This window comes from Artemia franciscana, chromosome 2 (genome assembly GCF_032884065.1).
Source record: "Artemia franciscana chromosome 2, ASM3288406v1, whole genome shotgun sequence".
In the NCBI taxonomy this organism is placed as follows: domain Eukaryota; kingdom Metazoa; phylum Arthropoda; class Branchiopoda; order Anostraca; family Artemiidae; genus Artemia; species Artemia franciscana.
In genome coordinates this window covers 8,058,110-8,074,598 of record NC_088864.1, presented here as the reverse complement: position 1 = coordinate 8,074,598, position 16,489 = coordinate 8,058,110, and the positions used below count along the sequence as shown (strand labels likewise).

The 16,489-nt window shown below is 32.7% G+C and overlaps 2 protein-coding genes across 3 annotated transcripts in view; both read left to right on the top strand.

Moving 5' to 3' along the window:
• Positions 1-16,489, top strand: part of LOC136037006 (ribosomal protein S6 kinase 2 beta-like) — an 884,370-nt gene that overhangs the window by 478,507 nt on the left and 389,374 nt on the right. The window lies entirely within an intron of this gene.
• LOC136036969 (protein hobbit-like) overlaps positions 1-16,489 on the top strand; it is a gene marked incomplete at its 3' end in the record, with an annotated part of 108,516 nt that overhangs the window by 35,090 nt on the left and 56,937 nt on the right. Inside the window, 3 exon segments of the mRNA XM_065719365.1 lie at positions 6,059-6,182; positions 10,197-10,303; positions 12,855-13,482. Of these exon segments, the coding sequence (XP_065575437.1) occupies positions 6,059-6,182; positions 10,197-10,303; positions 12,855-13,482 (859 nt within the window).

Genomic DNA, 16,489 nt, shown 5'->3' with positions numbered 1-16,489 from the left:
GGCTATCATCCTTGAACGAAGATCAGACTCAGTTCTACCAGTTGTGCCAAGAGTACTGTCATCAGCAAAAGCAATAAGTGTATCCGGTAAGGATAAACTCTTGTCACAGCTAGTGACGGATACTGGTTGACAAAGACGACAGCAAATGGTAGGTTTTAAATTTTTAACCGCATTAATAAGGTCATTGACGTAGATCAAAAAGAGTATCGGCCCAATGACAGATCCTTGTGGAACGCCAAACTCTATTCCGGAAGGATTAGAAAAGTCCGGATGAATCGAGATGACACGACCAGATAAATATGATAGAAACCATGAATAAGCATTCCCTCTTATACCAATATGGGACATTTTCAAAAGAAGAATCTTGTGTGTTAATGAGTCAAACGCTTTTCGAACATCAAGAAAAAGAGCAGCAGGTATCAAACCAGAGTCAAGAGCTGAATTTAAATAACTCAAGAAAGTTGCACATCCATGCTCAGTCGAGTGTTTCGCCCTAAAACCAAACTGAAAATCATTAAAAAAGTGTTTAGAATTAAGAAAATCAGGAAGTCGAGAAAGCATCGCTTTTTCAAAAATTTTACTAAACACTGATAAAAGAGATATGGGACGATAATTTGCAGGATCATTCCTTTATTCACCTTTAAAAAGGATGATAACACGAGCACTTTCTAATCTTTCGAGCACTTTCTAATCTTTATTTAATTCTTCTTATCAATAAAATATTGCTAGCTGTCGGTAATTCGGGAGCATTAACGGTCGGCGATAGGTAACTCACTGGGAATATCAACTTCGGGGCTATAACAAATTAAAGTCCATATATATATATATATATATATATATATATATATATATATATATATATATATATATATATATATATATATATATATATATATATATATATATATATATATATATATAATACAGAAACTCGAAACCAGAAATTAAAATTAAGGAATGCACCAGTTACTGAAGAACTTATATTCCTCCAGAACTGTCTTATTGTCGGTTTTTTTTTTATTCTGTTTCTGGCCAACTACTACGTGCTATAGGAAATTTTTGGGGTATTAGTGGTCGCTAGTGTGTGGCTCACTGAAAATATGTACTTTGGGGTAGTTAAAAATTAGATGCCAATATTGATTAAATAGAAATTTTCAGATTTAAAATATTGACAGTGTGTCAATTTTTCTTGAATATTAGTAAATCATAAGTCAGAGCAAGTAATTGACCTGTTACTGAAGGCCTACTATTTCACGGTCGCAATCTTTTATCTTCTGTTATTGATGAACCATCGTTTACTATTTGTAGTTTTTAGGAGTTATAGTGGCTGTTGGCATAGGGCTTACTGAGAATGTCTACTTTGGGGAAATTAAAACTTGTTAGCAATATTTTCTTGTACAGGGAATGTAAATTTTCAAAAATTTCTAGTTTCTACCTTTTACAATTGTAATCTTTGTTTAAAGTAAAAACCAAGTTCTTAGATACTGGTGAGCGGTGCATTAACGTGGCGGTACAGTGGTACGGTTTCCTTACTTTAATCAAACAGTTTGTGGTAACGAATTGTAAGTAAGGAGCAACCCGGCTCAATAGCAACCGAAACTCGAAAAAACGGAATTTTTGATACCAATAGATACATCAAAAGAATCGGATTTTTAAGCAGATTTTAAATATATAAGTTTCATCAAGTTTAGTCCTTCTCATCAAAAGTTACGAGCCTGAGAAAATTTGCCTTATTTTCGAAAAAAGGGGGAAACACCCCTGAAAGTCGTAAAATATTCCATATTCAGCTTATCAGAGAACCTTACTGTAGAGGTGTCAAGCTCCTATATGCAAAAATGTGGAATTTTGTATTTTTTTTCCAGAAGAAAGATCATGGATGCGTGTTTATTTATTTTTTTTTTCCTCAGGGGTGATCGTGTCGACCCAGTGGTCTTAGAATGTTGTGAGAGGGCTCGTTCAAACGGAAAATAAAAGTTCTAATGCCCTTTTTAAGTGGCCAAAAAATTGGAGGGCAACTAGCCCCCCCCCCAACGCTCGTTTTTCCCAAAGTCACCAGATCAAAATTTTGAGATAGTCATTTTCCTCAGCAGAGTTGAAAAATCTAATAACTATATCTATGAGGCCTCGTCAGTAAATCGTTCTCTACACTAAAGTTTTTTAATAGTTTCAAAATAGCTATTTATTCTAATAAATATGGGGTCATCCTTTGTGATTCAGGGGTCATTCTTAAAGAATCGGAACAAAATTTGAACTTTAGCGCAAAGAGCGAGGTATTGACAAGGAGGCGAACCCCCTTCATATACGTCATAATTTCTTATTGCTTTAAGTTTTACTATTGCTCCTTACTTTCAATTGAAGAAACTGTTTTTTTATTTAACTTAGCGGCATAAAAACCAACATCATTATAGGTGCCAATAGCTTATTTAATATCTTGTGTCAAAATAAGGATATATGCACCTTAATGACATACTACAGTTGTGTATTCCTGGTGAGATTTCCTTGGTAAATTTTTATCACGCCTTCAGGACCAGGAGATTCGAGTTTGGCCAGCTGGTCTGGAGAAATCTAGTACCATCCTTTTTTATAACCAGATTAAAGAAGTGTAGGGTGAGGATTTGTTTTGAATTGCATGTACCGTAAAGGCCCGTTAAATGTTGACTGCAGTCGTGGAGATTGTATACCACCGCTTAAGGGATACTGGGAGTTATATGATGGGGTTTTCTCGGTAGGTAAGTGTGCTTGCCCCCTCTGTGGGGAGGCTGGAGATTGGTAGGACATTTGTGAGTAGATGTCAAAGTTTGGAAAATTTAAGTCATAATTTCTTTGGAAAGGATGTATTGCTGCTCCCAGATGTTTTGAGCTTAATTTTGAGAGACTTAATTATTACCATGGGATATTTTTTTTATATATTTATAAAAAACGAGATGGAAGCGTTATATTCGTTGGGTGTTACTCTTTCTGTGTGTGTTTGTTTTTGTGTTTATGGCCCCTGCTATTGAACGCACGTGTGTATGCATATGTGTATTTTTCTTGAGGTAGACAGAAAGCAAGAGTATCTTTTTTGAAAGTCAATACCATGTTTTTAGGTGCCTATAAATGATGTTGGTTACGTAATAATTATAAAAAATCTTACTGTCGCCTTCCGTAAACTGAAAAAAAAAATCGCGTGGTCTTGACGGACTTTGTGGTCTGCACCTTGCATACGGAAGTGACTATCTTTTGGGTCATCTTGAGCTTTTGTTTCAGATTATCTTTAGTACTACTGTTATTTTTTGTACTGGTATTGTTACTCCTGTGAAAAAAATGGAAAAACCCATCAGATTGCGTGTCTTACCGTCCTATAACTATTTCACCTCTTCTATGTAAACTGATGCAAATGCTCGTTATTTATGATATTTCAAGTAAAGGTTTTACTCCTGGTAACCAATTTGGTTTTAAAAAAGGTACCAGTCGCGATCACGTCCATTATATTTTAGCTAATATGGTTATAGAAGCTGATGCGTTAAATGAGTGCGTTTTCCTGGCAGGTCATGATATCCATAGGCATTTGATTCCAGAATACACACTCAGCTATTACTTACAGAATATAAACATTGCACTATTTCGTCACCACTGTTGTGTAATAATAGCGTCCATGAGAGTCCAGAGTCCAGTAAACATGAGTCATATTTTCCGAAGAATGGATCTCTCACTGTTGAATTATGCAGATGATATTTTAAACATGAGCCGTTGCCTTTCTAGAATTGAAGAAAATTTCGATATACTTAGCACAGCGTATAAACAGATCGGTCTCGCGTTTAATACTAACAAAAGTGAAGTTTTTGCGTTTTGCAGAAAAGGAGCGAATTCATGGGACCGTGTTGTCAAGTTTGGTGACGATGATAATGTTTTATCTAATTATGTTGTTTCTTTGGGAACGCCTATACGGTCGGGTATGGTTTTTACACGTGCCCTACATATAAATCATTTCGGAGAAAAGGCGAAAAAAGCGTATGACGTTATACCACCAACAAAAAAAATATAACCGGCAGATTCGAGCCCGGCATTACAATGATTTGGTTATACCTTGTTTCCTAGCTTTGTTTCCGTTTCGGAATGTCTTTTCCGAAAGTGGCAAAAGACAGCTGCACTCAGATTATTATAAGTATACAGAATTCCTGCTGATATTTAAGACTGTGTACAAGGGATGCGTCGGTATCGCGTCCGTTCTGTGTTGCAGACCCCATTGCAGCTCTCATCAGCGTCAGACGGAATTTTTAAAGTCAGTTGAGTCCAGTAGCTTTGCCATCGTGACATGAAAGGAATTGCATTTTTATGCTGATTTTAAATATATAAGTTTCATCAAGCTGGCGTGGGAATTCTGTGTCCAAGGGGCACGGGTTCAATCCCAGTTGTGACCAGATATTTAGTTTTGGACGGGGGTCAGTGATGTGACTCTGTAAGCTCAGCCAGAGTCGACCCAGATCTAAATGGATACCTGGAGAAATCTGGGGAAGGTAAGCAGGAAGGGTGTGTGAAAACACAGGTTGGTTGGCCCCCAACCCCCCAATGCACTTCCTGGCTGAAGGGCCATGAAGTGGAGATCAGCACCGCCGGTTCGGACCTTAAGGGTCTAAGTGCCGTTTTACTTACTTACTTACTAGTATCCAAGTTTTTGTTCCTTTTTGTTTATTTGTTTACTCCGTTAGTAGTCTTGTACCGTTTTTCGAATGACCAGTAAATTTATCTATCCATCTATCTATATTGGGATGACTGAAAGTTAAAATATCAGCTATCAAAGCTTCAAATATGATTTATCCAGGTTATCTGAATAAGGACTGATGATAGATGACCCTTCCCATACCAAGTTCAAAATGAGAACATTTAAGCCAAAATTTGAATTTTATTTGCTGCCAAAATTCTTAAGAAAGAAAGACTATTTTAAAAATTCTTAAAAGAAATACAAATATAGAAGTGTCAACTTTAGTATAGAATCCTGTTACTATTAATTTGGTCTAAATATTTTTGTACCATTTTTCATACTTAATTTCAAAAATCTCATTAATTTTATATTAGATCATAATTACCTTCTAGCAATGTATTTTTTTATAGCATAGACTGTTAAAGATTATTTTTGTTAAGTAAGTATTTTTCCAAAAGAATTAAAATAAAATTCCGCCAAATAAATCATTTTAGCCAAAAACGTAAATTTTATTGCTCGAAAATTTGTTTGAAAAAATTAAGCTATTAGCAAAAATAGTAAAAAAGGTATCTTGTCTATAAGGTCAAGTTAAGTGAAGAGGTAAAATTGAACTATGGATTTTTAAATTTACTTGCTCCCCCCTCCCGAAATTTTTGTGTGTGACCCGTGAAAATGTAAAAAGAAAATGCATATAAACAAAGATTTGATTAGTTTCGTAGATTCTGTTTTGGAATCCCCTCCCTTATACAAAAACACTCCCCCACCCTGGAACAAGAATCCTGGATATGGCCTTGCTTATGGGCAGAAATATGTAGTGTGAGAATCGATAAAAAGTGAATCTTCTTAGAAAACTAAAATGAAATAGGTCAAGTTTTCTTTCTACCAATGACGCTGTTTAGACTGTGAACATGCGGATTTGCTTAAAAAGACATCATGGTGTTGGAAATGTCCTTACAGCTTTCTGCTGTCTTTTTTCAGGAAAAACATTGCTGAAGTGCCTTCAAAAACATTGAAAATGCAGTTATTCTGTTTTCTCTTATCTTTTGGGTATTTTTTATTTATTTTTGTAATAGAATTTTCAGCTCTAAATCTTATCATGAGTCTCTCGTCGGCATAATTTTGAACTGATAGCTCTTCTCGATTGTGGCGAAACGAGCAAAAATGCAACACAACAATGTTTGGCAACAACGTTTCAGCTTCATCTTTTCTTTTTTTAAATGTAAATTAGTGAATTTCGTACCCCAGCTATATGCTTCTGCTAAATGCACCTTCTATTATACGAGCAATGAGAAGCCAGGTGTGATTGAATATGATACATTGCTCTTGACCTGACACTACTCTTCTATTCATTGCTAATATTGTATATTTTTTTTTCAGCAATTATCTTTTACTACGAGAAATGTCGATATCTCAGTACAGAAAAGCTCTGAAGAAGGACGTTGTCAAGTAACTTTGGATTTGTTTGAAGTAAACGTTAAAGGCGTTGACACAGATTTGACAGGTAGTTAAAAGCAATGGTTAAATCTAAAGATTTTAACTGCCTAAACAACTGGAATTTGCAGCTTAAACGCCTACCCGTTCTTTAATTTTATCTTAATATTTTATGAAGCATTTATATATATATATATATATATATATATATATATATATATATATATATATATATATATATATATATATATATATATATATATATATATATGTATGTATATATGTATATATGTATATATATATATATATTTATATATATATATATATATATATATATATATATATATATATATAGATATATACATATCTATTTATTTATGTTGTATATATATATATATATATATATATATATATATATATATATATATATATATATACATATTTATTTATTTATGTTGTATATATATATATATATATATATATATATATATATATATATATATATATATATATATATACATATTTATTTATTTATGTTGTATATATATATATATATATATATATATATATATATATATATATATATATATATATATATATATATATATATATATATATATATATATATATATATATATATATATATATATATATATATATATATATATATATATATATATATATATATATATATATATATATATATATAATTACATATAATTATATATATATAATTACAAACATATATATATATATATATATATATATATATATACATATATATATATATTGGAACAAAATCACCATCATTAAAAAATGTTTGTAATTTTGCTATAAGCTCGTACATTTATTGTACAATTTGTAATTTTGTGTTCGACAATAATCCAAAGTAACTTTGGATTTGTTTGAAGTAAATGTTAAAGACGTTAACACAGGTTTGACAGGTAGTAACAAGGGTCAAAACTATTTCCAAGGATTTTTAGTCATATTCTTTAAATTGATGTACCCATGTGTCCAATTTTATCTGTAAGATATCTTTGTTAAATAATTTGGGTATCTTAAATAGTAACATATTACTTAAAAAGCTTAATTTAAAGCTTAAAAAGCATATTACTTAAAAATATTACTTAAAAATTGTAATAATATAAGAAGAATTCAAAGGACTATTTTTTTGTATTAACGCTTTAATTTCACTTCACTGAGGGTGTAACCTTATACAATTACCTATTCAGGGAAATATGATATTTTTGTCATAGCTTTTTAAAGCATCTATTATTTTCCAAGGATTTTTAGTCATATTCTTTAAATTGATGTACCCATGTGTCCAATTTTATCTGTAAGATATCTTTGTTAAATAATTTGGGTATCTTAAATAGTAACATATTACTTAAAAAGCTAGTTAAATAATAACGTGATCATATTTAAGCTGCGAGAGTTGAGAACTTATGTGGTATTTTTGAAAAGTTAGATCAAAGGAATATTAATAGTTCATAAGTGTGGAAACTGGTGGCCTTCCCTAGCATTATTTTATGTTCTGAAGTCGAATTTTTCAATCAGTTCGTGGCAACGAACTGTGGTAAGGAGCGACCCGGCTCAATAGTAACCGAAACTCTAAAAAATTGAATTTTGATACCAATAATTACATAAAAAGAATCGCATTTTTATGCTGATTTTAAATATAAGTTTCATCAAGTTTAGTCTTGCCCATCAAAAGTTACGAGCCTGAGAAAATTAAAACTGATCTTAGTGCCTGAAATTAAATATAAAAAAAAATAGTTTTTTTTAACTGAAAGCAAGGGAAGAACATTAAAACTTAAAACGAACAGAAATTATTCCGTATATGAAAGGGGTTGTCCCCTTTTCAACGCCTCACTCTATACGCTATAGTTTTTTTTTCTTGTTTTTAAAAGTAGAGTTGTGAGAAAGAGTCTAATTTTCGAATATTCGAATATTTTTTTTTCTGAGGAGTATTATTTTGGTATTAATCATTAGGGTCAATTGTTTTGACACCACAATTTGAACAAGGGGAAAAGTTAAAAGTGGACCTTTTTCCATTAGCTTTGGAATGACTCAAATATTAGTATCTTTAGAGAGCTTTTATCGGAACAACATATATAATTTTATATCTTTTCATCAAGGAATATTTATAGACTGAAAAATGATTAATCACTCTTTGTGTTTAAAAATTATGGTATATGTTATCATAGGAGCCTAGAGGTGACAACCTTCTAGAGGTGGCTCTTAGAGTACTAGGCGTGTTAATATCTATTTGCAAATAGGGGCCTACTACTGCTAATGTCACGCACCACCTAGCTACTAGCCATTGTGTCTAGTGTCTGGCCATGAGGCAGAATGCACTGCCGAGATTTGATGGAACGAAGCCGGTAATGGCTGCTAAAATCAGACCCAGGGTGGGGGAACGGCAAGGAAAGATCAGTCGAGGAGCAATCCGAGGCGGGAGAAACAAGTTTTATCGCTGGTTCTGATGCTCAAGTGTCGCTTTCCGTTAATGGCTGGCAAGTGGTGGGAAACTCTCTTCTCTTTTGTAGAGATGTGTGTTACCTTCCGAAGGTAAGTGCTTCAGCAACTGTGGACATCTTGATACTACCAAGGAAGGCTTTTCTACAAAGGGAAAAGGGATAGACAATTCTTATCTCAAAATAACACAAATGGGCACCCTGATCCTAACAGACTAGACTTAATAGGAAAGTAAAATTAGTCCCCACTATCAATTAATTTTTGGTGAGAGGGGGGTGCAAGCAGTGGACCTTTGTGGCCCGAGTCTTAACTCAGTTTTGTGGGTCTACCAACAATGGTTATAATGATATTATTATCAAAAAATAATTATTTGTCTCCAAAATGATGAATGATGGTTATTGATAAAATAAATTTTAGAGATTGCAAAATATATATTACTTTAAATGTTTTCATCCATCCTTTATCAACTTTAAAACTTTGAAGTAGTAATTGAAGGATTAAGCATAATAGTATAATTGGCCATTATATATTAAGAGGGTTTATGTTAAGATAGAGTTGTAAAAGAAGCATTAAATATTATAGGATAGAGGGCTATTATTCCGAGTATAGGTTAAGTATTTACGACCAGAAAACTAACTTTGGAGATATTACCACCTGAAGTTAAGTAGTAAAATTGCAGCCCCTATTTTCAGTTACGAGCGCAATAAAGCAGAAATAAAGTTAGAAAAACAGCATACCTCAAGTTTATTTTTTTAAGGTCGCATTCCAAATTTACTGTGATAGCTTTAAAGCAATATGGGATTTAGCGAAAGTAGCTGTCCCTGTCCCCCCTGTGGCAGCCCTTACTTTGGAGCTTAAATTTGTTTTTCTTTCTTTTTTTGACTTTACTTCAATTCAGTTTGTATTTATCCTAAAATGTGATTCATAGTTTTCTTACCAAATTTGGTATAAAAATCTTTGCAATGACTAAATATATTTGATTAAAGAATGGCTGTTAATGCTCAACTCAATTTCTTCTGTTCATTTGGAATGAATCCTCTGCTTAATATAAAAGTATAATTATGAAATGAGTTTTGACTTTAAAGGTATTGTTTTTAATCATTGCACATGGACACTTTCAAATGGATGATTTTAACCTATATTTGTGTCTCAGCTCCAATATTAATCTCAATTCTGCTTGGATATGTCAAAATATAAGATTTAAAAAATTTTGACTTTCATAGGTACTTCTTTGATCACTGGTTCTTCTTTGAACATAGGTACTTGCAATTTTACATGGGTATTTTCAAATGGATGATTTGACCTTACGTTGTGGTTCAGCTGAAGTATTTGTCTCAATCCATCTCAATCTTTATAGGTACTTCTTTTATTAGGAAACTTTCAAATAGATGACTTGACTTCGCGTCTGCAATACAACTTCAATATTTAGTTCGATTTAGTTTAATATTTCAAAATATAATCATCGAAAAATGTTTCTTTAATCACGAGACTTGAGCAGTTGCAAATAGATGATTTGAACCTATATTTGTGTCTCATTTCCAAAATGCATCTCAATTCTGCATGAATATGTCAAAATGTAAGTTTAAGAAAATTTTGACTTTTATAGGTACCTCTCTGATCATTGGACGTGGGCACTTTCAAATGGATAATTTGACCTTACGTTGTAACTCAGCCCAAATATTGGAACTTAATATTCTTTCGGGATCATTTAAGGTACTGTTTGACCATTGTGTTAGGAATTTGTAGAGATTTAAGTCCAATATTTCATATAATAAGAAATTATGTGGAATTAGGACAAAGGACGTGATTTCAAAGACAATGATTAACATCCAAAGACAGTGATTTTTAAACAGCAAATAAAGTCGCTTTAGTTTTATCTTTTCCTTCTACTGGCTGTAGTCCCGTTTGTTTTTTTTCTTCGTGAGATTTATCTCTCTCTTTGTTTTTGTCATGGAGCCAGCTCGGCTTTAGATCTTTCATGAGTTTGTTTTTATCGAAGAATTTTCTGATATGGAGTTAGATCATAGTGATTTATTTTTTTTTAGTTTTTCTTTTAATTCGTTAAGGACGGCCTTGGGTTAAATTGTCAAAATATTCGAGAAATTTTTAGTTCAATCACTGTCTTCGGGAAAAATTCCCATTTCACGTAACTTCTTGTTTACTTCTCTTGTTAACTTCTTGTAACAACTCTGAAGAAAATGCGATAATGCCCTGTAACCGATATAATTTCGAAGAACCGAAGTAAAAATCTTAGAAAAGTGCGGTTTCCAATTAATGTAAGAAGGGTCCAGGGGGGGGGGATAACAATACAACCGAATTAACAAGGCCTTTACCATACCAAGTATGTATAGTGTAAGTATTGAATGTGCATGAATATACCCTTACTTGATTTTCCTCGTTGAGGAAAGACATCCAAACAATCAACACATTTACAACAGGCGAGGGCAGACCTGGTCCTGATTAATAAGTACCATTGTTTGACAGGATGATGTACAATTATATAGAAGATAATATTTTATGCAGTGTAAATAGAGGACAAAATAAATAAAAAAAAACAAAACATAAAAGTAATTGAACGATGCTATTTTATTAGTTAAGCTCGCCATGAGTTGTCCAAGTCTATATGGCTCCAGCACTTAATATCTTCTATGCCTTGTTTTAGGGGCGGCAATTCACGGAAATGCAAGGGAAGGGATGTTTTTTTTATAGCCTTTTACCAAAATACCAAAATAGGTATTTTTCATAGTGCAGGGAGGATAATTGTATTCTTTTCTAATTGGTGCCTCTGTCTTGTCTTCATTATGGCTTTTCATGCGAAGTTGTCTTTGTTTTTTACTTTTTCTGGCCGCTCCAGTGTTTGTTTCTGCTTTTTGAAGCATAAAAGGCAAATAAGGTGAATTTTGCGTGTTTTTTTCGATATTAATCTAACAAACTGTTTCTAAACAGACTTTGTTCAAAAAAAGTAAAGAGCAACATTAAACCAAATACGAACATAAATTTAGGACGCAAAGCGAGCAGAAATCAGAATGAACAATCCAGTAGAACTTAGATGAGCAGAAAATATAACAAACAGAATATTTTGAACATTTTGAAATTATATTTTGTTTTCAGTAAAGTGCAAATGCCCCTTTGGACTGCTTAGGGGGAGTTATCCTTATTCCTTTTTTTGGTAATTCCTCTTCGTTATAAATTTGACTTGATTATTCAATTCCGTTTTTTTTTTATTTACAAACAAAAACATAAGAACTAAATTACTAATAACCACACCAAGAAAGAGACAAAAAAGCACTTGCTTCGGGACGGCTACTTACGTGTTTTTAAAACATAAAATTAATCAATTTAACAAAAAAGATAATATTTACTGAAAACTGAATAATTTACATCACCAAAATAAAACTATAACCAATCTCTCATCAAACCATTCTAACATAATAATAATAATAATAAGAACAATAATAATAAATAAACAAAAACTACAAACCTTTTCCTAACAAATATTTTTACAAATTACTTGTAAATAACCCGAGGTGTTCAGCCATCCGAATGCTCTCTGGAATGGAGTCCCATACATTGGGCCCGGAAAATCTAGTAGGGAAACTAGCCCTGGTTCCACTTCTATGTGGCACAACGACATTATCAGCATGAGTAGTCTCATAATTATGTGGTCTTTTATCGCTAAAATAGCCACAAAAAACCTCAGGACCTATAGAGTTCCAACATTGGTATGCAAAAATTCCTAACTGGTAGTCACGCAACTGTCCTACATTAAGCAGTTGTAATTGTAATTTATTGTGATTTCTTTTTTGTTTTTGGTCCTATTTAATGAATGACATTAATTTTTGTTCATTTGAATTTGAACTATTATTTGTCTTTATTTCTGTTCGTCTTTGGTTCTTTAAAAAATTAAACAAAGCATGGTCGGAAAGCGATCGCTTACCTAATTGAATTGCTGCAAGTTGGTAGCACAAGTAAGATCAAATATCCAGGCTATTGGGGGATTTACAAGTTTTTAAGGAAAGGCTCCTAGAATTTTTGTGGGATCCCCTGCTCTTGTGTACTAATTAAATACTTTGGCGGCAGTAATTTAAAATCTTCACCTTGCCTTATCTTTTGAAATATTCAAAAAAGCAAAATGTTTGTTTTTAAAATAGCGTTTTAAAAAGTTTATCTGGAAAGCGATTAACTGCCTGAAGTCATTTAGAAAGCAAAATTTTTATTCTCAGTCTTTCCATACTGCTTTGATCAAGTTACTTATTTCTTACAGAAAGACAAATATTTGAGACAATGTAACCTAGTCGCGAGACGTTTGGTCGTCTCGTACCATCATCATCATATTCGTCAATGGATGACCCTCGTTTCGCGTCTAATGAAAAAAGAGAAGGAAACTACTGCTCAAGAGAGCCATACCTTATTCCATTTAGAACTTTTATTGGAGATAGTAGATGCTTCAGTGACTTGTTACATGGATAACTCAGTTCCCCTCCGTTTGGGGGCTATCCAAGCAAAATATTTTATGAAAAAGTATTGTGAAGGCTATACGTGGACTACAGTGCAAGACCTTGAGACAAAAACTTTTTGGGTCTCTCTAAACAATGGGTCTGCTTCTCATCCAACTGATAAAGATCAGCACGTGTGGGGAACAATATTAAGCATGGGTGTATTAATCTTAAAAGTGGAGCCTAAGAAATTGGATATATTAGTTGATAGACTCCAAGTTGAGTTAACACCGAAACTTGGAATGGCAATCCTGAAGATAAAGAATTTTGTGGAGTCGTTGAGAAATGAAATAGGCGTGGCTAGGAGAAATTCTGGACTGCCGGATTTACTGCCAACGAGGAGTGTTGTATTAGCTTGTGCAAATACAAATGTGTTTATCGTGTCATCAAAAGAAGGTTAGTTTTTTTTTTTTTTCTTTTTTCTTATTGACCAATTCCTATATGTGTCCCTATTATAATGTCACTCTAAACAATTCTACCTCTCTGGTTAAGTTATTCAAAGCCACGCTCATACAAAAAAGGAAACTGTTGCTTTTGTTTTATATTTTACATGCAAGTGCGGAGAGCTAATTAAAAAAGTTGATAAGTCTGAGGAATCAAGTAGGATAGATTTTAATAGAAATTTTCCGACAGGTCAATTTTTACTGGATTAGTTAAGTTTATTAATAGAAATAGAACTTAACAGAATGCATACATATATATATATATATATATATATATACTTGAACTTGTAAAGGCAAGCTGTCCTAGGGGCATGCCAGGAATAGAAGAAAAAAAGAGAATAGTACTAGTTAAAAGCACAAATTGAATATACCAGAAAGACTGATAATATGGTCTATATTAATCACTAATTTAGGAAAACAGTCTTCCTTTTCTCCTTCTGTCTTTTTTTTTTTTTTTTTTTTGTGTGTGTGTATGTGTTTGTGCTGTTGCATTGGTGATTTCTCTTTTCATGATATATATATATATATATATATATATATATATATATATATATATATATATATATATATATATATATATATATATATATATATATATATATAAATGCGTATAAAAAACACATAATACTTTGCTGAGTTGCTACTAGAGTCACCGTAACGACCAAAACAAAAGAAGAAAAAACTATCCAAATAATTCGCTGTGCTCCTTCACACCTCAAACAACAAAAGAAGAAGAAGAAAAAAAAGAATAATAGCTTAGGACTCATTAATAGGATCCTATTTTTCCTTGACTTAATTTTTAAATTTTTCACACCATTTTATATCATCAATTATCATATTATTACTAGTCCATAAATCTATAGATAAAATACAAATAGAAATACAAATAATAACTTAAAGTAATCAGAATACATTTATAATACATTAATTAGAACTTTACTTGTAAATTCTTCAAACCTTGTTATGTCATTAATTGTCTTATCATTACTATTCCATAATTTTATTCCTCGATATATAAAGGAGAACTTAGACCTTGTAGTGATGGCAATTAGAGCAAACAGTGACTAGCTTATTCGAGTATTATAATTGTGGCAATCAGACCTAATCTGAAACATGTCTGAGAAACATAAAGGTAAATTATTATTATTATGCTTGAGCATATATAACTGGTATAAAAATCCCGTCAGCCAGCAGCTGGTAAAATTTTTTTTCTTTCATTTCCAATCTCACAGAATCGCTATAAGATATATTGCAGAGTAAACGAATCGCATTATTTTGCAGAAATTGAATTGGATTCTCTAGAGACAGAAATGTCTCTAACCATACCAAAGAACAATATAAAATATACGGACGTATTATAGAAAAATACAACAACCTTAAAGATGCGATGCGGGACAACGTGTGCGGGTTTTCTAAGGATTCTGATATTCCGTGATAAAATCGCTGACATGTTCCCAACATGACATGTTCTAAATACTTGACACAAGACTTCCTTTCAATCTCGCCATAAATGTATTTTAATGGAGAAATCCAGGGATAGTATATAGCTGTTCTCGAGAATATAATAAAACTACTCTTAGTCGGGTGAACTTGTAGTTTATTTACGCGCATCCAAGTTGAAAGTCTGTCTAGCGATTCTTTACTTAACTCAAGTAATCCCTTCTGAGTTCTTGCAAGACAAACAAGCGACGTGTCATCAGCAAACATCCACTGTCACTTTTAAATCATGGAATAATTCACTGAAATTGTTTTTGATATTAGACATGGTTTGACTTGGGTCATTTACAAAAATTAAGAATAATGGCGGTCCAAGAACAGAGTCCTGTGAAACTCCACATGTAATAGGAAAGTTTGACGAACGCTTTGAATCAATCTGAACATACTGTAGCCGCCCTGCTAAGAATGCCCGTAGAAAGTTAAGCCCAGGACCTTTTATGCCATAAAACTCGCACTTTAGAAGTAGTAGACCATGGTGTACTGTGTTGAAAGCTTTAATTATATCTTAAAATATTACTAAAGCGCCGTAATCTTCATCCAGCGCTTGATTGACTATGCTGCTTAGGTAGGCAACCGCTTGTTTTGTTGCGTAACCATGCTGAAATCCGAGTTGGGTAGGATTTAACACATTACGATGCTCTAAATATGCATTAGGACGGGCAGCTAAGCACTTATCTAAAACATGTGATAGAACAGGAAGAACAGAAATTGGCCTATAATATCCTAAAGTATTTGTCTCACCACCCTTAGGGACAGGAGTCAAACGAGCTACTTTAAAACAAGACGAGAAAAAAACCATTTTTAATGCAGAATTAAATAGGCAGAAAAGTGGTTTCTGGATTAGTGGCAGAATAAATTTAACTACACTTAACGCTATGATATCACTACCAGAGGCATTACTTCTTATTTTGTAGATGACCTGTTTCATCTCACTTAATGATACAGGTTCTGAATGCATTAAAACCTCAGATCCAAAATGACCAAGGTAGTCGAAAATGCTTGGATCATGTAACATCGGACAGATTCCTTCAGCAATACGCTTTTCTACCGCTGAGAAGCAATTTCCGAATACCTCCGAGACATCATCAGCACTTTTGGGCATTTTACCTTCTTTGTTAACTGTTTCAAGTGGTTCGTTTTGGTTGACTGCTGAAGTACTTTTTTAATCATTCGCCATGTTTTTGCCGGACATCCCGATACTTCCACAAACTTCCTCGAGCAAAATTCTCTTTTTTTGCTTTTCTTAATAATCGTTTCACAGAATTGCGATAATTATTTTCTATCGTTTAAATCGCATTTATCATTGATCTTTTTTTGTAAAGTTGGTCTCTAATACGCATCAGGTTTAGAAGGTCTGTCGTAACCCGTGGATTCTTCGGGGTTGTCTTACGCCGTCCTTTTTTCTAATTCACTTTGGATAATCTGGTAAAACAAATTAAACTTCTCTTTATTATTAGATGCAA